We start from the raw sequence: 25,444 nt of genomic DNA on the forward strand, positions 1-25,444 counted from the left end.
AGGCAAGTGTGGGTGGGACTACATTTCCCACGGGCCTTCTGAACGTGGTGACTGGGTGTTTTTAACGTCGTGACGTCTCTGCTCTTCTTGTTTTGGCAGTTTGTTTCGTTATTCACGGTTTGTCACTTGACCAAGAAGACGTATTGTACTCATGAACCAAGACGGAGCTGCGGTATAGTACTTTTCTACATAGATATTCTCGTGTTGTGACTTCGAGCCGTGTGGGGACTGTTTGAAGCGGTTCTGTGGACAGGAAGCCTCGCACAAGTCAGCTAACTAGTCTGGCTAGCTAGCCAGCCAAGCTAACGAATGCTAGCTTGGCTAAGAGCAGTTTGTTCTGTTTGTGTCAGCGGAAATGATCGATAGCCATGATGGGATGCTTGTTTTCAAACACCGCCTTAAACTTGATGCTAAAAGGGCCATGTTAAACCTAATGTCACGGCGGGGAAAGCGGTGCAAGTGCGGGGGACGTGTACAGGCAGCTTCTCGCTGGGTTAGCGTGTCCTGTTTTAACAACACAAGATTTGTGCCACCTTTGATCAGATCGAGGACGATCAGAGCTGCGCCCGCAAGTAAAGCCGATACAGGTCGTTAGCACATATTTGTTTACACGACTGTGCCGGCGAACACATCAGTGGTAGCGCTAATGTTATTCGTCGGTGGTGATTTAAATGAGCCCAACTCCGCATTCTGTTTCCCCGTGGAGCTTCCGTCTTTGTTGAGTTCTCTCTAGTAACGTGTTTGGGGGAGTCACTAACGTGCTCCTGAGTCTTTAGTAGTCTGTGCGATTAGATTAGTTGTGTTCTCAGGGTGGAGTCCAGCTCTCCTCGTTTTCTGTAAATGTGACAGATGTTAAACTGAAACCATTTGCTGGATTCCAGGGGAATACCAGCAGGGTGATAGTGTTGTTGTGCGCGTGTCATACATAGACATTCTAACGATAGAAATTAATGGTTATAAAAAGTCACATTGAAGGGACTTGCCTCCTTTTTACGAGAAAAATAAAATAAAACAAGTTCCCATAACACGAATCTATTTTCATTTCAAGAGTTTGTTTGTGGTAAGGGTTTAAAAGGCAGTGATTATGGTTATGGTAAATCTCCAGGAAAGTAATGCGTGTGTATATAATGTCCTCTGATGGAAACATAACTCTCTGTATGTGTGTGTCTGTGTGTGTGGGTGTAGATGTTACTGATTGAGCAGTGATTGTGTATGTGGGCTGATTCAGGGAGCTGCTAAGTGTAGTTTCACAATGGCAGATGGAGGCAGCGATGATGAGGTCATTCACCTGGCAAGCTTCAACGTTCACCGCAGCCAAGGTGAGACTTCACATCCGCACCGGCATGCATGTAGACACAATTGTCTGTCTCCAGGATATATGATTATTGTTTTTATGCATCTATCCATTTGCTTGCTTCCACTTGTCCAAGTTAGGGCCAAGGAAAGGGCTAGAGCCTTTCGCATCTGTGGCAAGGTAGACCCTGGAATGGTCACCAGTCTGTTGCAGAGCTAACACATAGAGGCAGACAACCATTCACACTAACACTCCAATTCAACTCCTTCCATAAATCTCAACCAGAAGTCTAAATCAAGCTTTATGGTCAATTTAGAATTGTAAGTCAGCCTTGCTACACCAAGCATGTTTTGCTCTGTGGGAGGAAGCTGGAGTACACAGAGAGAAGTCACAGACATGCATAGTACATGCATTTGTTGTAACAGTGTAAAAAGTGCAACAGATGCTCCATAACTACATAAAAAAATAATTTGCTGGTCTAATAAACCCGTCAGCACCTTTATAAACTTCAGGTTAGTAACAGTATGTTAATAAAAACCTAAAAACAATTATCAAAATGTGCTCGAATATCTTGCCTTGCAGAGCTTCACGTTTTAAGATGTAAATGTTCTGCTTATGCTCTGAGAGGTCCAGCCACTTTCGTGTATTTGACCTGTTGCACACACGCATATAAACCTCGTGTTTTGTACTTTTTAGGAGGAAGTGCAAAAGTGCAGATTATTTTCAGCACCTCAGCTAGTTGTCTGATGAACTAACGGTTTCTGCAAAGAAATTCAGCATTGGCTCATGTTGCAATCGCTCATCTCCTTTGTCTTAAATTTCTACACGATGCAGTGAATGTCCCTTTTTACATCCCCTGTAAATGCATCGTTTAATAACTCCACTGTGCGTGTGTCTGTGCAGGCTCGCGCTCTCATTTGAGAGAGCTCATCACTATTTCTGATGACTCGGATGAAGAGCCTGTGACTCTTGTACCGAGCAGTCCCGTTTTGGTCCCGGACGATGCAGATGACGACGATGTCAGCATACTGGAGGTAACTGATGCAGATTATTCTTGAACCTTTCTTCGTGTATGTCACTTGAGACTTATTTATATATGTTTGAATACATTTTTCTGGGATTCTTTCTGCTCTCTTCAGCCGCTAATGCCTGCGCGCAGACACGTGATCCGCCCAGCGGCGAAATGGAGCGGGGCCTCGCACAACCCAATTAAAGTTGTAAGTCAAAGTAGCGCATCTTCTGGGGTTTCCACACTGGACCCAGTCCCTGCCTGTGCCCCCTCTACCTCCAGAGATGCCAAGGGAACCACGTCTCCCCAAGCAGCCATTAAAGTACAGTTTCCGGCGCACTCGAGCACATCTGGAAACACACTGCTGGATCTCGGCCCTTCATCACTCTCCCAGCCAAAACCGACCATAAACTCACAGCAGCACAACGGTACATCAGCAGACACAAGTGGGGAGCTCCATGCAATTTCTTCTGTCCACACCCCATCTACCTCCACAAATGCCAAGGCCAACACCATCTCATCCAGAATACCTGCACAAGTACCTGAACAAATGCTTGTCCAGCCTCAGCCTAGCACATCTGGACTCGCGCATCCACAACCTGGCTCCTCAGCACAGTTACGGTTGGAGCATCACGCGAACTCCTCTGCCAGTGCCACACACTATATTAGTGCTGCTGCAGTGACTGCTTCAAGTTCTTCTACAAAGACTCAAGTAAAGGCTAGCACGAGTAGCCTTACGCAAGACAATCCTCAGGCCAGTACTTCGTCTGCACATCCTCCATCTCGTATACGGACGCACCCTCAGCCTAGTACTTCACTGTTCCAGTCTGGTGGAACAGTGCCAGTGCAGCCCCACCTCATCCAGTTGAAGGAGGTGAAGCTAGTTGTTCTTCCCCCACAGCCAAATCAAGCTTCGGCTCTAATAACCCAGCCCCAGGGTCTGCTGCAGCCTGTGCCAGTCACTCGAATGCGGGGCAATCTCATTCAGATTGAGCCGCAGCCCTTGGCTCAGGCCCCTGCCCAGGCTGCGGCCCAGCCTCCTCAACCCCCTCAGGTTATACCAGGGATGCCCCCTGCAGTTCTAATAGCTGCAGCCCCAGAGAGACTGGGTCCTCCAGAAGCAGGTCACCGGATCATCCTGGGGAGCCAGGCACCCAAAAATGCCCTTCCAAACCCTCCAGCTCAGGCTGGTCCCTCGGGTCTGCTTCAGCCAGCCAACAGACTTAACATTAGGGTACCTGGTGTGAACTCTAACCTTCCTCCTGCTCCTCCAGCTCCTCCCGCTCCCGCAGCTTCAGTCCCACACAACAGAGAAGAAGCACGACTTATTCTGGGTCAGAACCCCGAAAGACTTAATCTGGTCGCAGTGCCTCCAGCACCAGAGGACATTCCCCAGATAGAGGATGCAAGGCCTGGACCCTCCGCACAACAGGAGAGACCAGAGCACCAGCCTCACGTTAGAGCCCTTATCAATGGTGTTGTGAGTATCTCATTACGAAAATTGTTTGCATCTCTTTTATCTGTTATAAAGTTAAATGAGTGTAATTGTGCTGTGTTGTCTCGCATTTCATCCGTTCCAACCCCATTCTTCTTTCCGGCCATGCTCTCCTCAACTTTTTGAATATCCTCTACAGTTGGATCTACTCCCCGACGTCCAAGAAACCTATGTAGCAGAACTGATCCAAAAGAATAATGTGAAAGACTTGAATGTGTAAGAATCATCTTATCTAATTTAACCTTAACGTAGAGCTTTAAAATAGATACCTATATCTTGTTGGGTAACCATGTTCGAAGCAATGTGCCACATGTGAATTTTAAAACAGAATGCAGTGATTTGCAAGTCATATAAAGTCTGTGATTAATTCAAAATAGTTCAAATGAAAAAAGAAATGATGAAACTGAGAAATTGTATTTCCTTTAAATACACAAGTTTATTTGGAATTTATGCCAAGAACACATTCAGAAAAAGATGGGACAAGGTCAAATCTGCCTCTCTTTTGTGTCATTTCTTCTTTTATCAGCAATTTGCAAGTTTTTGGATACTAAGCTGCAATTTCAAGTGGTTACATGTATAATATATCATTTTTGTGCAACATGTGGTTTCCCATTATCTAGCTAAAATAAGCAGAACCTTCTCCAGTATTAGTGATGCCTTCATATATGTACGTCTGTATCGTCACGGCTCTTGGGTCTTGATTTTTTAAATATAACTTTTACTCATATGGACGTGTTCATTGTGTTATGATTTTAACCACCTCTATTTGAACTTTACCTGACAAAAAAGATAACATTTAAAAAAGCTGATTTAAACTCTTTGCTTTAGTGCAGAGTACACGGTAAAGATAGTTACTGATTGGTCTGATCACAGGGCAGTTTTCCCCTTTTCCTCAGTCTGTCTTCAAAGAGCCCGGGGTCAAGAGTTTTTGGCCTCTGGACTGATAGTATAACAATTTTTCTCAGTTTTCTTGATATTTGTCAGCAATACAGTCTCTAACTCTCTGGTAGTACCTTTATCCTTTGAAAGGATTTGCAAATTATTGCATTCTGTTTTAGCTTGTATGTTACACAGCGTCATAAAGACAGGTGTAGGTGGTCACATATGAAATGATTGCCAACTGTGCGCAGTTGTAACTGTGTGAATGTTTGTGAGAGCTTGTACACATGCAGCCCCCCTTCCCTCTGCTCTGTTCCCAGTATCTGTAACCTGCTGTTGGAGACTCAAGATTATCCGAGGAAAGACACGGCAGCGGCCACATCAGCTCCCACCAGCATCCTACTAGAGTCTGGTGGCACCCAAAATGAGGCAGGTGTCTTTGTGTGTGCGTGTTAGATGCACAGAAAATGTGTGTAAATGGTGTTAATGTGCAAACAGTAGAATTTCAATCAGTAAAAAGTGCAACGTAAGCTAGGATCTCGCAGTGTGGGTCAGGGTTTAAAAGCCCTTTTAGGACAGTTATGTAAAGTGTAGATACAAATTAATAACGGCGACGTGGTTCCTCGTTACATGAATTCAAGCTGAGCAGACCATTATAGTTTCTAATGGAACTATTTCTGGTATCAGATTATGTCTATAATGTGGTTAAAGAGTGTTGATGTAGAATGATGGAATGGATGTGCTGAGGCTCCGTCTAGTAACCAAATTAAAAGAAATAAATCATGCTGTATGTAAATATAGACTGTCTATGTTCTTTGGGGGTATTTTGATGTCAGAAGTGATTATATTAAGACCAAAGGGTTGAGTGCTAAGTTATTAGCTAACTGCAACAATCAGACCCTAATATCTACCAATTCGTGGACTTCAGAAGTAATAGAAGCAAAACTGAGGGACTATCCTTATGGATGTATCTCAGAGTAGGCCTTTTTATTTTTGAGATTATTATAATAAAAATGTCCCAGACGTCTCCTCCGATGTAAATGTAGGGAATAGGTTCACATCAGTGATACAAATAGGTGGAGGTGAGGCCTAGCAGACAGCTATTAGCTATGACTGCCTGTGTCAGGGTGTAGCTGTTAGTTCAAGTAAACACTGCAATTTTTCATTGTTGAATTGACTTTTAAGTGCTGGAGGTTTACCGATATTTATTTATTTTACCTTTCCACTCAAGCCGATCACTGACTACAGCTTCATATAATCTGTGAATCGTATATTAATGTGTGTTTCTGTTTTCATGTTTGCGATCTTTCAGGTGACCGAGGACTTGTTTGATTATGGCAAGCTGGGCGCAGTGGGACCTGAAGTTGTGATGCAGGCCGCTGACTTGCTCATGGCAGATTTCAGGATGCTCAGCTGTCAGGACATTAAATGGGCTCTCAACGCCCTGAAGGGACACTATGCAATCACACGCAAGGTACCTAAAGTCCCATCTGAGAGCACACCATGCCTCCTCTGTCTTCTTTGCTGTCGTACCTTTCAACTCTCCCTCGCTCTTCCTCCCAGGCCTTATGTGAAGCTCTGAAGAAGTGGCAAGAGTCAGGGGACCCGTCGGGAAAGAAACGACGGAGCAGGACCTCGGAACGCTGCTACGTCGATTTCCACTTTGAGTACGGTGAGAAAACTTTTAGCATGCACCTGTTTTTGCATCTTTTACTTATTGCTCTTTTGCACATTCAGAAATTGCTTTCACAAGCCACTGGAAACTCTCAGTAACTGGTTTCTTCCTTGTCCGCCAGGTTCGGTTAAGTTTGACAAGAGGATGTACTTCTTGGAGAATGACCGTCGGTACTGTAGGACATACAGCAGTCTGGAGGCATCTGTGCAGAAGGAGCTTTCGTTCTATCAGCAGAAGGCAAAGGAATGGGCAGAGGTACACACACAAATACACTCACTCGGGCACTCTGTTTTCCTTCAGTGTTGCATTTATCACGATTTTTATAGCCCAGAATGGCCCTATGTGGGGGGTGGCGGAGTGAACTGAGCACAACAACCATAATTGGTTCATGGAGTATAAAGGCAGCAAGTCTGTGTTACCTTACATTCCTTACGGGGGTGTTTATGGCTGTGTAAAAACCTCTTTGTTTTCTGCACCAAGAATTCCTCTGTGCAAGAAAACCCTGAACTCTATAAGCCTTCATTTTTTAACAGATAATGATATACTTCACTTATCTAAACAGTAGCTTTCTAATGCAGTAACTCATTTGTATAGCAAGCACTCTTTCTAGCTTTTCCCACTGTACCCTTCCCCACCCTGCACCATTGTCTCAAAGACTGGATAGCTTTGGCTTTTAAAGCAGTCGGGTATATGGGGCTAATTATGTTGCTTTAAATCCCTCTCATGTCCTGGAGGTCTCTCCATCCAGTATCCAAAGCTCCTTCTTGTTTTTATTAGGTCTCTTTCACCTTCTTTGCTTCTGTTTACCAGGCCTTTTATTTATTTATTTATTTTTTTTGCTGAGTAGAGTTTCCACTGTCTGCTATTTCCCCTGTCTGTGGTTGCCACCAGTAGCTATCCTCTCCCTATTTTGTTTGTGCCATTAACCATTTAGCAGGTGATAGAACTGCATAGTGAAACTGAAGCATATAGGAACTAGTCTGGAGCTTCATATTGTGCAGTCAGCTTCATGATGATAATTTCTTGCCTTGCACAGGCGGTTGTATTTATCTGCCGCTTGAAGATTTAAGTTACTAATTGGACAACTCCACTGTTAGAAGCTGCATTTGTTCGAAGACCAGGGAATAATGTGGTGCTGCTCAGTATATTAAAGGCGCCTTGCTTCAGCGAATAGAACAATTATAATGATTGGATATGTTGCATAGAGCTGCTTCGCAACTGTTGATAACCTTGTGATGTGCTGCATAACATGGAATACAGAGGTTTCTGAGGCTAATGTTCAGTCATTTAGATTTCAAGCACTTAGTAGGGTGAATATGTTAGTCAAACTTAGGCACAGTCAGTAGCTAAATTAGCATACACCCATGGCATCATACACCCAGCAGCGGAGCCGGTTCAGTCCCAGGGACTCTCTGTTTTCAGGTCACTCTCTGCAATGTTGACTTACAGCTTACCTCATGCGCCCGATCTTCACCAATTAATCGACTGCCCCGCTCTCTCTCTCTCTCTCTCTCTGTCTCTCTCTCTCTCTCTCTCTCTCTCTCTCTCTCTCTCTCCCCCCCCCCCCAGCATGAGGACTTCCTCCTTGCTCTTCAGGTCAATGAAGATGAGTATAAAAAGGTAGGATTCATCTATAGGACTCTATCTGTTGATTCAGTCTAAAGTGGCTTTTCAGTGATGTTTCCAGATAACACTGTGCTGTGAATAAGTCTTGAGACACCCCTCATTTCTTTTTATAGTGTTGCCAAGGAGCCAGACGTTTGTTTTTGTTTTTTTTAATTAACGTGGTTTTGCGGCTTTAAAAAGCTCTTACATTTTTTCTTTGGATATTTGGCTGCCTTTTCACTCATTTCAATCAAGCTTTTAAACAACAATAATAATAGTATTAATAATAATGATAATGATAATAAGGCAGCTTCTGTGACACCAGTGCTGTGCCTACACATAACAGATAACTTTGCTTAGAACCAGTTTTATATTGTATCTTTAGCCAATTTTTTACCAGCAGCCTGTCACAAAAAACTTATTTGTTCCCATTTCTTTCGCTGAATCTGCTAAAAATGCTAAATACCTACAACACAGTTTGACAGGCATAAAATTGAATATAACATGATTCCCAAAGTATTACCTGAAAGCTTGTCTAGCTTGGCTTGGTCAGCAGTGCGGAAACTGGAGAAGTGGAGGATGAAAGAAGAAGTGGTAGGTCTAAAGAAGTATCTACAGCAGATTTCAGTGTCTGAAAGTCGTGTCCTGAAGACATAAGCAAGGATCTGACACAGGACCTGAGAGATCCAACTAATCCACTGAAGGTTCATCAGAAATGGTCTTTGTGGAAGGGTGGCTGTTGAGAAACTATTGAGGATCTTACTCAGTATCTAACCTGAAACAGTTAACCTTTCAGCATGACAGTGATCCCAAACACACCAGCAATGCAGTTAAATAAACCTAGATATAAAACCACACAATGGAAAGTATCAGTCATGGATTGAAACAAAAGGCAGTCAGCATCCAAAGAAGAGCTTTGAATGTCCTTAAAGAAACCTGGAGAACTATTCCTGAAGATGACTTAAAGAAATGACAAGAAAGCTGCCTAAGAGAGCTCAGATTGTGTTGAAGAATAAATGTGGTCTTTTGTGGTACAAAATACTGAAATTTAAGCTTTTTAGAATTCTACGATGTCTGTTTTTGCCTCATATTCTCTATTTCAGAAATAATCATAATAAATCCAGTATAAAACTTGTTAGCTTGCAGAATGTGCTGGTTTCATTCGAGGTTCATTTTAGATATTGTCAGGATTTTCTGCATAATGTGAGGTTTTTGACTTATGATGTGTTCCGATTGTTTTTCCAGGATGGTCAGCTGATAGAGTGTGGCTGCTGTTTTGGGGAGTTTGCTTTTGAGAAGATGACGCAGTGTTCGGACGGTCACCTGTTCTGTAAAGAGTGCCTGGTCAAATACGCTCAGGAGGCGGTGTTCGGCTCTGGGAAGGTACACGCAGACATTTTCTGTTTTCAATACGACTTAACTGGTAATGTTGCTTGGCAACTATAATTGACTAATCCCATAATAATACACACCTCTTTGAGTGATGAGCTGTCAAATAAATGTCAAGATTGAATATGAGCTGGGGCACAGATTTCGCATATCATCAATGTTTGTTGTCCATGTATTATTGTGAAAATAAAGACTTTCCCATTTATTAGGTGCCTTGTTGCTGGTACTGGTGTATCCTGTATTGCATAAAAGGTTGTCGTGTTTTTCATCCGCCTCATCTGAGCGCACTGTTGTACCTAATAATGTGTCATAATAATGGTCAGTTAAACTGGAGGTGGCTGTGAACGTGCAGCGTCTCTGCTCTGTAATGAAGTCGCGCTCCGTCCTCTTCTTGTAGTCGGACCTGAGCTGCATGGAGGGGGGCTGCCCGTGCTCCTACCCTGTGTGTGAGCTGGAGAAGGTCCTACCAGAGAATATACTGTGTAAATATTACGAGAGGCAGGCGGAGGAGGCGGTTGCTGCCACCTGTGCAGATGAGTTAGTGAGGTAAGTGTGTGTGGGGGTAGCTCTGTAGCTGGGTTCTGCTTTTCTTTGCTCCCAGATTTATAGGTATAATAAAGTAACTGATAACTCGAGGTGCCAGTTTGTCCACAAACAGATTTTTAATTGACTTAATAAAATTGAATAAAGAGATTCCAGCAATGTTTACAGATGGATAGAATTATGGCCTTGAATAATTAGACCCTGTCTTATCTTAAAGACGTCACAGTACCATTCCACCTCAACAGAGCGCTCTCAGACCGCTGGTTTACTTGTGGTTTCTAGGATATTTGAAAATAAAATGGGAGGCAGAGCCTTCAACTTTCAGGCCCCTCTTCTGTGAAACCAGCTCCCAGTTTGGATTCAACCTCTCTACTTTTAAGATTAGGCTTAAGACTTTCCTTTTAGATAAAGCTTGTAGTTAGGGCTTCAGGTGACCCTGGTGACCATGCTGCAATAAGCCTAGGCTGCTTCCCATGATGCACTGCAAGTGTGTGTTCTTCACTCACCTTTTTTCACACTCACTCTGTTTATACACACCTCTGCATGCAGTCATCAGTTATTACTAATCTCTGGCTCTCTGTCTGTCTCCTTCTCCTTGCCCCAACTGGCAGACGGCCACCCGTCCCTGAGCCTCGTCCTGCCGGAGGTTTCTTCCTGTTAAAAGGGAGTTTTTCCTTCTCACTGTCGCCAAGTGCTTGCTTTGAGGGGGTCGTTTGATTTGTTTCGTTGGGGTTTTCTCTGTCCTATTGCAGGGTCTTACCAAGCGCCTCGAGGCAACTGTTGTGATTCAGTGCTATGAAAATATAACTGAATGAAATTCAATCATGATAAATGATAATCAGTTATTTTTTTAATAACTGGCTGCTGAGCCCCCTGTCATTTTGCAGAAGTGGCCTCCAGCCTTTATTGAAAATGTAAAATTTTCATTAAAAAAATCAAACTTTTAAAATATTGGCTAGAACTTGGGCTCATGGGCTAATCATGTGTTCAAAGCAAACACAAAGCATCAGGAGTAGATTCAAAGTCTACACGACAACATGGGTGGGTGGAAATTCAAATCAGGTGATGCAAACAGAAACGGTAGAAAATATTTCAGCTGTAATGCAAAAGCCAGTCAGCTGAGATTCATGTTCAGTATGGTTCATCTTCACTTTTACAGAACGAAAGGAAGGGGGGCTTAGAGAAATTGCCGTGAGAAAATGGTCCGCAGATTGATAATAGCTAGCTGCAGCCTAACCTATTTATGATTAGCACTTTGTCTCTCCTAATGTGGGATGTTGAAGATCTGGCTGCTTTGTGTAGCTCATTTTTCCTCTCTGATCTCTTCCAGGTGTCCGTTTTGCAACTTCCCAGCGTTGCTGGACAAAGACATGTCTCTGTTTAGCTGTCCCAACCCTCGGTGCCGCAAGGTGAGTTCTGCTCTTCTGCTCTCTCTCTGTTTATAAAGTAAATTCAACACTCTCGCAAAGAAGTGTACACCAAAGTAGGTCGACACTCATCTGCACATCTTCTGATGTGACCCTGGGTAAGAGTACTTACAGCACAGAAGATCTAATCTAAATTTTCAAACCAAGAGTGGACGACTGAATCGTGAATAATTCAGAGCGTCGTGACAGCAAAATGGTGTCTACCTATAAATCATCTCCGTGCAGCCTGGACACGAAGCCCGACATGCATAAGAGAGAGAGGCAGAGGAGAGATTGATGAGCAGCTTTTGGAAATGATGAACCGTTCCATGTGGCGAGGTCGCCACCTCTGGCTCCCTCTCTGTTTATCTCGGGGCCTCCTCCCTCTGTCTGAGGAATGCAGGGGGAGGCGATGCTCTTTGTCTGCCGGAGTTGTCGCACAAATTCCAGGCCAAAAAAAAAACCTTCATTATTTGGCAGAAACACACACAGGCTCATTCACGCTCCTTTCCCCACATAAATACAACCCTCCCGTTTTCCTCTGTTTTTCTGTGAGCTCTGCTTCTGTAAACGTCTCGCACTCACTCCTGCTCACAACTGTAAAGAGAAGCAAACACACACACACCTCTGCTATCTTTGCATTCCCTCAAAGGTAGGAGAGAAGTTGGGAGGGGGTTATGTCAGTAGCCATACAAGAAAAATGTGTGACTCCTCGCACAGTGGTATAAGGTCAAACCCTTCATTAACCGATGAGCTCGCATTCTTCCAATTTTCATGTCAAACTGAAGGCCCGTGGGCCAGATTTGGGCCGTTTGAAGATTTTAATCTGGCCAACAAAACATCGCACATGTACATGATGAAAAACACAGATCAAACCTGCAAGCTAACAAAGTAGTTGACAGAAAAAGGCTAAAAGACCAAGCAGAAGAAAGAGAAGCAGGAGTAGTGCAATCGCTTTCAAACCAATTGGTAGCCAATGGACGGAGAACATGGTTATAAAGCTGGTGAGCTCAACCAGTTTCATGGCAGAAGGCCAGTCTGTACAGTGCAGGCAAACTGCAGGATCTTGCCCGCACAGATCAGGTCTGTGAGACTTGTAGAAACACGGTCAAGAACACTGTAACAAAAAATAATTTCCCCCAGGGATCAATAAAGTATTCTGATTCTGATTCTGAAGAAAAGACAAGTTTTCATTTCTAGGTGCAGCCGATGGTATCGAGTTCGGTGGTCTCAGGATCACCTCTCTGCTTTTTGCAGATCATGTTGTTTCTCTGGCTCCATCGGGCGAGCCCCTCCAGCTTGTGCTGGGGCAGTTTGCAGCCAAGTGTGAAGTGGAGAGGGGCGAATTAGCACCTCCAAGACTGAGGACATGGTTCTTCTGGTGTGTTCTGTTTGAAGTCAGAATTTCCAAGTTCCCAATTGAAATTTTCGACTTGAACAGCCCTTCAAGTCAGACTTCCCAGTTGAAGCAACCCCACCAGCCCCAATTGAACAATCCAAGATGGCGGCATTGCACATAAACATTAGTAAAACTGTAAAGCTCGCAATCTGTACAGGCACTGTTGTGTGACTGAGCAGATCTGTGGTCACAAGCTCTGGTGACAGTGGATGACCAAATGAATGAACGAATGAGATCGCAAATACAAGCAGCAGGAATTAGCTTCGTCTGAAGGCAGTCTGAGCTCGTCATCAGGGACAGTGGGAGCAGTGCAGGCGTTTGGGTAGAGCTGTCATTCACAGCAAAGGTAGCAGGTTGAGGTTGTTTGGAAATCTGACTAGGATGCCGGACCCCCTCACAGGTGAAGTGTTCTGGGTACCTCCTAAAGAGCGGAGTCCCTGAAGTAGGGACAGTGGACAGACTGAATCTCTCCTAGATGAGCTGGGAGAGGAGGGTGCTCTGGGTGTCTCTGCTGAGAGTGCTGCCCACAGAACCTGGACTCAGACAAGTCAAGAGAAAAAATATTTTATTAAATGCCCGAAGCTGCCAGTAGCTCTCATATTCAGGCTTGTGAAACAGGTTGTTGTGAATTGGTTTCATGGTGTAGCATGTCCCTGTGGTGTAAGCACATATTTAAAAAGTCTCTTCCAAAGTGTAAAATATTTTTCCTTTTTGTCATTTTCTGTTTTGAAAATGGGATATACTTAACTTTTTAATTTGTTTTCATACAAGAGCAGCACTTTGTCTTTGTGTTTGAGCAAACCCTGTTTTAGTTTCAGAGGGCTGTGAGACATCAGTGTAAGACTTGTTTGCCCTTTAAACGGCTCTCAAAGCAGTGCAGACACCACATTGAAACAGTAAGAAATGAGTCATGTGAGTTATCCTCCTCAGCATTTCTGCTGCCTTGGTATTTTAGGGTGTTTCCAGCATCAACTTTCCCAGAGGCCTTTTTAAAAGATTTTATAGGAACTTTGGAGGAAACTAAAACTGAGGTTTTAACCAGATTCTTAATTACACCTGAGCTTTTCCATGTGCCAGCAGGGTTTTTCCTCCATAGCAAACCTCTTCTGTAATCCTACATCTGCTGACTTGGCCCAAGCTGGACTAGTTCTTCTTACTTGTGGCTCCACAGTAGCGTTTTGTCTTTACCATAGCTTCTCTATTAGCACGTGGCTCTCAGATGCCTCCTTTTGGCTCGGCATTATGCTTGCATTTGTTGCAGATTTTCGCCTCAGGCAGTGAAGAATAGAAATCCAATGCAATTCCTGCCAGCAGCCTGTAGGTGGAGCCATAGGCTTACAGTTGCTGGCCTTGCAGCATCACTGCACAGCTGCACCTCATTACAAGCTCACACACACACCCAGAGACGTAAAAGTTAGACATGCTCCAGATAACTCTGGGTCTGATCCTTGCTCAGTGATTCGTCTGCAGTGCAAATTCAGTCAGCTTTTAAAGCCAGCACGTTTAAGCTCTGTTATGTTTGCTTATGTATGCCGCAAAAAGCTGCTTCCACTTCCACTTAGAATTGGGATGTGTGTTGTTACCTGGAAACCCCCATCACACACGCTGGTACTATCACCAGTGTTTAATAAGAGACGGGTGATATTGAGGTGTTAATTCCTCTCTTGTTTTCACGTGTGTGTGTTTTTTATTCCCATACACACACACTGTACAGTCTACCCCACAGCCCGCTCAAGCAGGGCGGGGCCTCATTATGTAACTGACACACTTCCGTAAGCCCACCCGCCTTCTTCCACACCGCCGTCTCATTGGCTAGCCACACTGTCCACTCCCCTCATACTGGTTTCTGACTGGTCGGTCACACTTCCTCGTCCATTTCAAATGTGGTTCTCATCAAATTTGACCCAGATTCTGTCCTCTCCTTCAGTTTTTTTTCTTTCTCCCAATCTGTCCTGGCTCTGTCTGACCTACACAAACATATTCCACATGTGGTTGTGAGGACATTTGCACAGGTTTGTCCCCGGCCTGTGCATGATTACTTGTTGAGGAATGTGATATGTGAGACACTGGAAGTGGAAGCACTGTGCAAATCTGTACACTGCAGTCTTGGTGTTGCTGTTCCTGTAGATCAGATGAATTTTCTCAAAGGAGCAAGTCCTGTGACGGGCTTGCAAGCAACAAGCTTATGGCTTGTCATGTCAGGTTTAACCTCTTCCTTCCTGCCATTCGAAATGCCACTCGAGTTTGATTGCAGCAAAAGCCACACACTGACAGACACACACATCCCCTTACAAGCCCATCAGAAGCTGTGCACATCCTTATAAGGGCTGCTGTAGCGTCCACCGCAAGAGAAGAAGAAAAAGATTTAGAGGAGACGCAAAATATGAATGAAAGTAGGAAGGAGGTGCTGTTAGGGAGTGGCATGCAGAAAAGGAGAGCAGTGAATGAAGGAGTAAGGCGAGCTGGAACATGCTGGGGAAAAAATAGCAGGAGCAGTGAGTGTGAATTAATGAATGCAGAGAGAGTGAAAAAGACAAACTTGTGGTGCTGCTGCTGTGTGTTTATCTCTGTGACCTCTGTCACATTTCAGCCTGCTTCAATTTTTTTTTCGTTTCTTTTTCTTTCCTGTGTGTGTGTTTGTGTGTAAGTGAAGGCGTGGACGACACACCCCCTTCGAGGTTTGGCTGTGACATCAGCAGCTGTATTTTTAGCTGCACTATAAGAACTCAGGTGTGTTCCTGGTTTTCAGTGTCTTGTCAAACAGGTCTCGGACAGGCGCGCTCGCTCTGCTCTCCTCGTTCCTTGGCCTCGATGTCACCACTAGGGGGCGATCTCTCATCGTTCTGTCGTTCTCGCCCTGGTCTGGCTTTGTGTGAGCTGGCGTTTTCTTGTTTTGATTTGGGGGGTTTTGTGACACTTGAGTCCAGGAATGCTCACTCTGGCTCTTTTCTTTTGAGGTTTAAGCAGAATATTTCTTCCACCTGAGCTTTTCCTGTTTATTCCGCTTCTGTAATCTCTAACAGTTATTCTCTAACTACAGACTATAGGGGTATTTTCCTCTTTAGCTTTCACTCGTCTGCATGATTACATCAGCCGGCCTGCAGATTAACATGTTTTTGTGACGGCTGAGACATCATATTTTGTGTGTGTGGATGATTGGGCTTTTCTTGACTTGGTTGTGTCAGGTTGAGTCAGCATCTTAAACACTTTCTCGGGGTCCCGGAGATGTTCCAGTTTTGCAGTTATCTTCTTGGGAGACCACTGCTGTCGGGGAGACTTATTGGCAACTTATTAGCTTATTAGCAGAACACAAGTTACAAGATCAGTGTCACACAGTGTTTCTAATGTCTTTGCTCCTCAGTTAGATAAGTTAATATCACTTTTATTAGTTCCACAGTTGGGAAATTGACAAAATGTAGTCCAGATGGGATTTGAATCCACAATCCTGAGCCCCGCACGCTGTTGCCTTATCCATTAGGTCACTGGGTCTTTATAATAATTGACATAATGAACCCCAAACCTCCATATGGTTTGAATCCGTGCTTTTCATCTCTATATCAGTTTTATTCAGAATGTTTTTTTTCTCTTTTTGAAGAAACAACTAAACTAGATCCAGATCTTGTGCCTTTTTTTAGGGAGCGCTCATCACTCAAGCACCAACCAAAACCATAGATTCTCCCCCACCACCCTCTGGCTGACCTTACTCATGCAGAGCTGTCCCACTGAATATTGTGAAATCAGCTCTGACTTACATGCATGATAACAAAAAAAATCCCCCAGTGAAAGGAGGATGTGTGAGGAGGTCACAGGACACAGAGGGAAGGTGCAGCAGCAGCAGCGGTGGAGATGTGGATCATGCTTTGCTGCATCAGCTGTCACACTGTTTAATATTAGATGAGGGGCTCAAATATTTATGGTGACACCACTTAGCTAAGGGTTAGGAAGAGTGGGAGTCTTGAGCCGCCTGCACCCCGCCACTCCCCAACATCCCTTTAACCTAGCGCTTTTGGCTGAGGAGACGGAGAAAGGTTGGAGCCTGGAGTCGTTGTTTCTAGGCAACCGAGCAGTCAGCGGCGAGCGCTCTCGCTGCAGTCATGCAGAGAGAGAGCCACACCTAACCGTGCAAGCCCCGAGTCCCTGCAGTGGCAGCACCAGCAGCATGCTGAGCAGAGGCAGCGGTGTGTGTGTATGTGTGTGTGGGAGACACTCTGACTGCAGTGTAATACCCACTTACACCGCCTGCTCAGCATTAATGGGAAAACTATGGGTGGATGCATCTCCTGACTTTTGATCAGAAAAGCACAGAAGCAGCACCCTCTTTCTCAACATCCCCTTCCTGTCTTTTTTTTCTTCTTCTTCTGTTTAGGAGAGCTGTCGAAAGTGCCACGTCCAGTGGAAGCAGCATGTTGGGAAGACCTGCGATGAGGTCCTGGAGAGAGACGAGATCCGCATGAGGGTGCGCTTGTAAGTGGGTCACAGGAATCCTTCATCAGTAATGTACAGGGTGCTCAGATTTAACATGTGAGGAGAGCTAGATTTAACATCTACCAGAGAGGATGCTGGGTAAACACTTCAGTTTCCCGGACAACATTTGAGGAAACTGAGAGGCCGGCTGCTTCCTGCAGTGCTTCCTGTTTTGAGCCGGTCGCAGATCGTCTTACTTCCAGGCGCTGAAGGAGACGGGAAGCGGCCTGGTAGACAGATCAGAGGATCGAGGTCTGATGATTCTAACAGGACAAAACTAAAAGGGAATCATAGTAGCAGGAGTTTGTTCTGCTGCATCCAGAGGATCTGTTCATTCACAGAAAATGTCTCTGTTATACTGTGTGTGTGTGTGTGTGTGTGTGTGTGTGTGTGTGTGTGTGTGTGTGTGTGTGTGTCTCTCAATGAAAATCCCAAAACCGATCCTCTTTCGTCACATTTTCCTAAACTTTCTCTGTGCTGCAGCGAGGAGCGCATGACGGCAGCTCGGGTGAGGAAGTGCGTCAAGTGTGGGACGGGCCTGGTCAAATCGGAGGGCTGCAACCGGATGTCGTGCCGCTGCGGCAGCTTCATGTGCTACCTCTGCCGAGAGCCCATCACCGGCTATAACCACTTCTGCCAGCACGCCCGGTCTCCCGGCGCTCCCTGCCGCCACTGCCGCAAGTGCTCCCTCTGGACCGACCCCACGGTGCGCTCAAAACTCAAAACTCTCACAGATCTTGATTCTTGTTGTGTTTCCCACTGCACTTTGACCTTGACCATCTGAGGCCGTGGCTGCCCACAGCGGCCTGGCTACAGAATCACTGGCAACCAACAGGCAGCCTTTAGTTTCCAGTCAGTTAATGAGCTGGAGAAGCTCCAGCTCATCCTCTGATGTCCTCGGTCACTTGTAGCACAGAGCAGGAAGTAAAGCGAACTCTAGCTACTAGAAATAGTTTGGTTTAGGGAACTACATAATGCAGACCTGCAGGTTAACGACCGTTTAACACACGAACCAGCTCAGTCGTTTAAGGTCAAGTAATAATGGCAACAGCGTTTTTGGAAATGTGTCAACTTCTCTGTGTGTTGTGTTTTTACAGCAAGATGACGAGCGAATCATTCAGGAGATCCAGAAGGAAGGGGAGGCGGAGCTGAATAAGAAGTGCACAGGTCAGTCACAAAAACATGCTCTGAAAACGATGAGCTTTAACTCATACGCCGTCAGGCTGAGTGCAGCGGTTTTGCTGTGTCTCTCCGCCCCACTTTTTTCTTCACTGCACTATATAATAACAGCAAAAAGCCCCTAATAATAATAACATATTAAATAATGTTGGCACTCATCAAACTGCTATTAATCGCTCAGTTTGCAGTGAATTATGTTCTTTGGCAGGAAACTGTGGCACTGCCACGACAACACTGTTCCTCTCCGGTGTTTCCTCTTCATCCCTTTGACTATTATTTATTCAGGCGTGCTGGCAGCAGTTGCATGAGTGTTTCCTGTGTGTGGTTTATGTGAAGGATAGGCGTGAGGGAAACATTTGATCCTGCTGTGCACCTCACCGATCCTTTTATTTATTTTCATTCTCCTCTCAGATAATTCAGGGAAGAGAGTCGGCCCACCACCGGAGCCCGTCGCAGACACCAAGCGGCCCCGTGTCGGTCCACCTGCAGAAAACCCACCCATACCCAACCCCCCGCCCGCTCCTCTGCCCCAGGCAGTGCAAGCTCCCCTTTTCGTCCCTCCGCGTCCCCGCTACCCACCGGCGCCACCGCCGCACTACCCCCAGGTGATCATGCCGCGGCTTCGCCCGGCGCCCTACGTGCCCCCGCTGCAGCACCTCCCACCCTTGAACAATAACAACAACAACAACCACCACCATCACCACCACAACCCCGGTCCCTTCAACCTTCATCAGCACAACATGGATGTGATGGACATGCCGATGCACTACGGGCCACCGCACCGCTACTACAGACGCTTCTAACGCGATGGCGTGAATCCTGCTTTGACCCGGTGTGCCCCTGCACACACACTCATGTACCCTCACTACAGTATTTCAGTAAAGTTTTCCCCCGTCTGATTATTATTTTTCGTTCCTTTTATTGTGCATTATTGTTTTTCATTCTAGTGTTTTCATCCGTTTTGATAGCTCTGCGAGCTAGCCTCTCCTTATCAATTCAAATAAAGAAAAACACACTGAAAGTGCGTTTTTAGAGAATCACAAACACACTTTCAGATACTTTTGCCTTCTCGTGTTGATTTTGGGCTTCAATAATGGCGAGATCCTCTTGTTACTCTTTTCCACCTTTTTTTTGTTTTCGTTAAAATGTTCACGGACAGTTGAGAATCTTGAGGCAATTTCTTTCCCGTTTATACAGATATTTTTGAGTAATAAAAGCGGAAAATTAAAAAAACATTGTTAGCATTTGCTCTGTATCTTTTGTGTAACATGTGAGACTGCAAACTTTTTAATAAAGTCCTCTGTTCGCATTTTTAAGACCTGCTGCAAAGCCGATGTTGGGAGACATTTCTCTCTGTCTGAGCCTCTCTTTCACCCCCTCCTTCCTCCTTCAGCTCATGCAGAAAAAGGGGCTGACTCATGATAACTGAGCCCCCACCCCGCCTCAGGGCTATGCGCCAATCACATGACAGACGGACTGTTTTCCACCAATCGCCGTGTCGCGACAGCCGGGCTTTGTGATGTTGCAGAGGGGACTCCTTTGTTCAGCCAAGCGTGCTGCAAGTGTGACAAATCACTTTGCAGCACACACTTTGCTGTCTTCTTATTTCTGCGTGCACACTAGCAAACAGCAAAGCTCCATTTTAGCCTGGGGGTCCTAATGGTTTTAGTCATGGGTGGTGGGAGACAGACTTCGAGAGCTGGAATTAGACTTTAATCAGACTCTTCATCTTAAACCAGCCAAGCCGACATGAATTGAATCATGTAAATGAGGCTCACAGACGTTTGTCGTTTTTGGGTCGTTCACTCAAATTCACGTTCACGCATGATTGCATCATTTTAGGTTTTTTCTTTCTTCTTCATATAGCTAAAGTTATTTGAAACCTTTTTTTTAACTCCATCTGAGCTAAAATAACTGAGCGCTTTTATTATACTAATGAACTAAAAAAAAAAAAGAAGCTCTGCTGACATCACTGTGACATCATCAGTTTAGTTTCCAGATGTGATTAAAAAGCCTTTCCAAAGACAGGGGGAGGGGGGGTCACTGTTCATAACACCATGTGCTATTTTTACAAGCTGAGTGATGCCTTCATGATGACTGACTAATGTGTAAACTCACTGGACTGTACCTTCAAAGATTCATTGTTTCCAGCTAACCCCATGACTGCTGTGGCCACCCTCTGTTAGCCCTGACCTCAGAGCCTGTAAGAATTCATCCCGACTGTCACTGCTGCCGGCATCATGAGTTTGAATCCCTGAGAAACAATCTTTTCTTTTAATTAGAAATCCTATTCTACTCTATTCTTTTCTAGTCCCCAAAGACACCCCAGGGCTTGCCAGAAGAGCGTGTGGGTCATGGATTACAGTTGGATAGCATTAAAGGGAATTATCTCCTAATGACTCATTTAATTCAAACAACAAAGGGCGGGCTTAGCTGACATGATTAGATTGAATAAAGGAGATTTCTGGCAACGCAGTCGATGCTGTCACTTACACAATTCAAGCTCTCAATAGTTACCCTGGTATTATGATTGAAACACTGTCATGGATGGAGGCATTGCTTTTTACAGTATTAGAGGAAAGTGTAAGTACACAAGTATAGCAAACATACTGAAAAGTACATCTGAAGAGAAGGGTGCGTGTGTTAATGTGCTGCCCGTGCAGTAAACGGACTGGGACTTGTAGAGTTTACCGAGGACCTTCTGCTACGAGCGACACGCACAGTGCTTTTATTCTGTACCTCTAAGCACTTTATCTAACATCCACACACACTCAGACTCTGATGGATGCATTGAGGGTAATTCGGGATTCAGTGTCGCCATGCAGAGACAGGGATCAAAGCTTCCGATTGGTAGAGGACCTCCTGTACTTCCTGTGCCACGACTTCAGTAAGGTTGGCTTGAACCACCAAGTCAGCCTCAGCCATGCTTCCTGCTTAGATAACAGCATGCTAATGCATCCAGTCCAGAGCCGACAAGAAAAATAAACAGTTCGTCCACTGTGGGCCGCTTCATCTGGCCCAGTCAGTTTAGATCACTATACTTCTAGTGCTAATTACATAGCAGCAGCTGACAGAGGGTTTCATCCCCAGAGTAGTGCTTTGCACATTTGCTACCTGCTTCACACCAGGTAGGAGACACAAATCCCTTTGAGTGTGGGTGTTTGCATCTAGTGCAAACGCTCTGCTACATCCAACATGTGGAGCTGTGTGAATAAGGGTGCAGACAAAAGTAGCAATAATAGAGGACTTCAGTCACAGAAGCAACACAGACGTCCCTTATGTTATTGTATGTCATAGGTGGAGTACCTTGAATGCTCATTGTGTGCAGAAAAGGTCATATAAATATACATGGGCCTGTCCTTAACTGCACTGATGCATAAAAGGGCAAATCAGGAGTTCAGTCAGTACAATAACAGCATCGCCGTCATCTATTTAAACCTCACATTCATCAGCGTTTTCACCGTACTATTTGTCCTAAGGTAGCAATACCTTTATTATCTCCAGCTGTGTTACTATATTTTGCTGCATATCTTTACTAATATGTCAAAACCAGCCATTCCAATGTAGTTAATTTCAGTTAGGAGACGCAAATCCCATAAGTAGCTATGATTAGAGGATTTCATTTATGTCACCAACACAGACTGTACGTTTAGTTTGAAGTCTTGTGTGTGATAGGTGGAGTACCTCGAATGGTCATTGTGTGCAGAAAAGGTCATGTAAATATGCACAGACTGTCCTTATCTGCAGCGATGCATAAATGTGAACAATAACAGTATCACCATGGGCTATTCAAGCCTCTAAAAGACAAACACCGAGTCTTTTCCCTGAATAGTGGTTGTGGAGCCGAAGCTCTGAGTGGGATTGAACGATGAAACGGATTTTAAATGCGTCGCATTCTGGCAGGCCTGAAAACACAAACCACAGACGTGACCTACATATCTTCTGGGACACCTGTGATGGACAAATAGTGCCTCGGCTTCCTGCTGCTTCCTGTTATTTTGCATCCACGTTCCTGTGCTCACACTGCTGTATACATATTGTTTGCATGTTACATGGTGACCAGCACAACCTCTGCGGAGCAGAGTGAGAGCAATCTGGGATGTCTTCTCGCTCCGAATCAGGATAAGGAAATGCATCATATAAACAGAGGTCCTCACAAAAATAGAACTGCAGGCGTGTGTGTGCATGTGTGTGTGTGTGCGCATGCATATTGGAGCTCTCCTCCTCAGGGAGCGCTGGTGTCTGGCAGCATTTGGTCCCCTGATGGTTTTTGCTGCTCCACCTCCGCTGGCTTTGTTTGTGTGTGTTATCGTCTGTGTGTCTCTTTAATGGCTCTGTATGTTTTTAATGAGCATGTGCTTATGCAGCTGTATCCCCTCAGTACAGCTACCTTTACCACCAACCCACTGCTGATGTGAAACTATGCAGAAAGCGTCATTCGTGCCTTTGATGGCTGATTTGTAAAAATGAGTCAACCTGCTATTCATCCTGCACAGACCCATGTTGCTCACTCACATCCCCTAAAGAGATTACACACTGACCCACTGACCCACTGCCTGAGAGTGGAAAAACATGGTGATGGTGGGAGGTAGATTTGATTAGAGCAGAGAGAGCTGATAGCGAAGGTGGAGGAGAGTGTACGTTCACACAGGATGGATGCTGGAGGAGGAGTCCGCACAGTAGAGCGTGGCTCAATGAGCTGTTCTCCGATCAAAGGGGGACCTCCTCCTCCTGGTGCTGTTCCCTAAAGGCTCCTCACCCTTCAGTGCAGTCCCACCCCCTCAAATTAAACCTAACCAGGCCTGAGCATCAGTAATGCAATGAAGGTTTTTGACACTTCACGCCCTGACAGTGCCACACACACACATTATCCAAGCTTCTAGCAGCTGGTGTTTCCATGGTAACACTGCTGGGGTGCACAAGATGTGGGTGGAGACAGCGGCCATTTCGCACACAACCTCTCCTCCCTCTCTCTCCCCCTCCTGGCAGAGAGAGCGAGCCAAACCAGCTCCGCCTGCAGCCTCACACTTCACCCACAAACTGCTGCACCCATTCCTGGGATCTGGGTCATATTCTGAGTGACTCATTTTTTCAGAAGAATCAGTCAGCAGCTGGAGGAGGAGGAGAGGAGGTTGGGGGGCAGATTAGATAGGGTGGTGTATGTTTGTCTTGCTATGTTGGGTGTTCCCCTGGGATCTGCAAACCTGACAGGGGTGTGTGTGTGTGTGTGTGTGTGTGGGGGGGGGGGGGGGGGGGGGGGGGGTGGATGGATTAGAGGGCTTCTCTGGAGGCCCCAACATTACATTACCACCCGAAATGTGCATTTGTGTGTGTGAGTGAGCAGTTGCCCTTTCTCTGTGCTAGAATAAATGTTTCAACACAACGGCTCCATTCAGGAGACAGAAAAAAAAAAAAAAGTGTGTGTGTCTGTGTGTGTGCAACAAATGGAGCTGCTGTGGTCAGAAACTGGCAAGAGTCTAAAAATGAAGCTATGATTACATGAGAAACGAGCAGGGGAAGAAAAGACTAGGGTTTCCAGAATTATCCAGGTTGAACTTGGAAAATGTCGTCTTCTTGAGGATACAATAAATAAATCAGTTTGCAAGAACAAAAGAAGAATTTAGCCTGAGAAAGTCTTGGGCTTCAAAGTAAGCTTTAAATGTCGAGTAAAATGCACAGACTTTCTCCTTATATGTGTTAACAACCCTGCCCCCCTAGTCTGGCACATTCATCGCCCTGATCCGTCCTCTGCGGTTGAAGAAAGTAGTGAAGAAAGAGAAAATTTGTGAAGCTTTTGGATAGTTTTCTCCTTCACAAGTTTACCTTCACAATAAAGCATGTGAAATGAGACCATCAAAGTGCAAGATGGACACGAACATAGTCTTATTTCCTGACATTTCACATGTTGAAATACTTAAAAAGTAAAAGGCAAACTAAGATTGCAAGAACAGCCTCCCCTCAGAGTTCTGCTGGAGATTTCACCCTGTTTTTCCTTCCCACAGTCACAAAGTGCTTGTTCATAGCTGATCATCTGACTGTTGGTGTGATTTGATGCTATATAAATAACTGAATTGAGATGAAAAGAATCAAATATTTGTAAATATTTTTAAAGTCTGGAACCTGTAAAGATCCCCCTTTGACATGTCTCTACTGGAACCATTTTGTGCTGCTGTTTGTAGGTCTTTGCAGCTTCAAGGTAGCCTTCAGCAAGTGACATAAATGCTATTGCATTGTGATCTTGGCGCTTTTAAATCCCCAGTTTTCCTAAAGAAGCACTTTGATAGGACACTGCTTCAGAAACATGCAGGCTGCTTCTAATACAATCCATTTGCGGCGTCTGACTGAATCCGTCATAAAGTGTAGCTCTCAGATCCGGATCCAATCAGCAGCCACAATATGAAAAAACTGACCCAGTTATTTTTGAGTGCCCACACCTCCACCACGCTTCAGATCAGGAGTACTTTTCCAGGCTTTTCTCTTCCCATCATTCTTGAAGTTTATCTTAATTCTTAATCTTAATTTGTCCATGAATGTCTTTCCTGGACTGATCAGACTGCTTAAATCTTGCCCCTACCTTTTTGTGATGCGATACCTCTGGTTTGCATCCAATAGTATTTTCCTAGTTTGAGGTTTTCACATTGTTTTTCTTAACCATGGAAATAATTCTGTCATCATGCACTCTTTTGTAGTCTTTCAGGCCTTTTGGAGTTTTTGATTTTTATAGGCTTACGTTGCTCCATAAGCAGATTTTCTTTTTGAAAATATAGGAAAATATTAAAAATGTCTGCAATTCCACAGCAGTAATGCAATATTAACATTAAACCCCTCAGACTAAAGTTTAAAGCCTCCATTTGATCATACCTGACTGCTTCTTTTTCACAGAAACTATAACTGACCGAGTATCTAGGTGAGCTGCGTGATCAATGTAATCAGAGCTTTGAGCACTACTACTGCAGCAGATGTGCACTTTTTTTTTTTATTATTAAAACTACATGCAGTTCAAAAAACAAAAAAACAAAAAACAGTTCTGGAGAGGAGGTCACTGAGGACACCAGGGTTTTGTCTGAAACTTGCCAGGAAATGAGAAAAAAATACCATTGAGCCACA

General features: G+C 44.8%; 1 protein-coding gene across 1 annotated transcript; it reads left to right on the plus strand.

The window, feature by feature from the left end:
- Positions 1 to 24: 24 nt before the first annotated feature.
- On the plus strand, positions 25 to 19,653 carry rnf216 (ring finger protein 216). Its single transcript, XM_004560739.3, has 17 exons — positions 25 to 172; positions 1,186 to 1,319; positions 2,198 to 2,328; positions 2,434 to 3,783; positions 3,938 to 4,014; positions 4,998 to 5,106; positions 5,990 to 6,151; positions 6,241 to 6,349; positions 6,474 to 6,607; positions 7,922 to 7,972; positions 9,203 to 9,340; positions 9,744 to 9,892; positions 11,220 to 11,298; positions 17,061 to 17,158; positions 17,642 to 17,864; positions 18,256 to 18,325; positions 18,749 to 19,653. Exons 2-17 carry the CDS (start codon positions 1,253 to 1,255, stop codon positions 19,138 to 19,140), a joined length of 3,339 nt encoding a protein of 1,112 aa, XP_004560796.2. The 5' UTR covers positions 25 to 172; positions 1,186 to 1,252; the 3' UTR covers positions 19,141 to 19,653.
- The last annotated feature ends 5,791 nt before the right edge of the window (positions 19,654 to 25,444 follow it).

Source organism: Maylandia zebra, linkage group LG4 (assembly GCF_041146795.1).
Source record: "Maylandia zebra isolate NMK-2024a linkage group LG4, Mzebra_GT3a, whole genome shotgun sequence".
Classification (NCBI taxonomy): domain Eukaryota; kingdom Metazoa; phylum Chordata; class Actinopteri; order Cichliformes; family Cichlidae; genus Maylandia; species Maylandia zebra.

What these genes read in the sequence shown, in the direction of transcription:
- rnf216 (XM_004560739.3), top strand. Translation starts at nt 1,253, where the DNA reads ATGGCAGATGGAGGCAGCGATGATGAGGTCATTCACCTGGCAAGCTTC. An exon ending in GAGCCCTTATCAATGGTGTT is followed by an intron (nt 3,784 to 3,937) that starts GTGAGTATCTCA and finishes TATCCTCTACAG; the next exon opens with TTGGATCTACTCCCCGACGT. An exon ending in ATGAAGATGAGTATAAAAAG is followed by an intron (nt 7,973 to 9,202) that starts GTAGGATTCATC and finishes TTGTTTTTCCAG; the next exon opens with GATGGTCAGCTGATAGAGTG.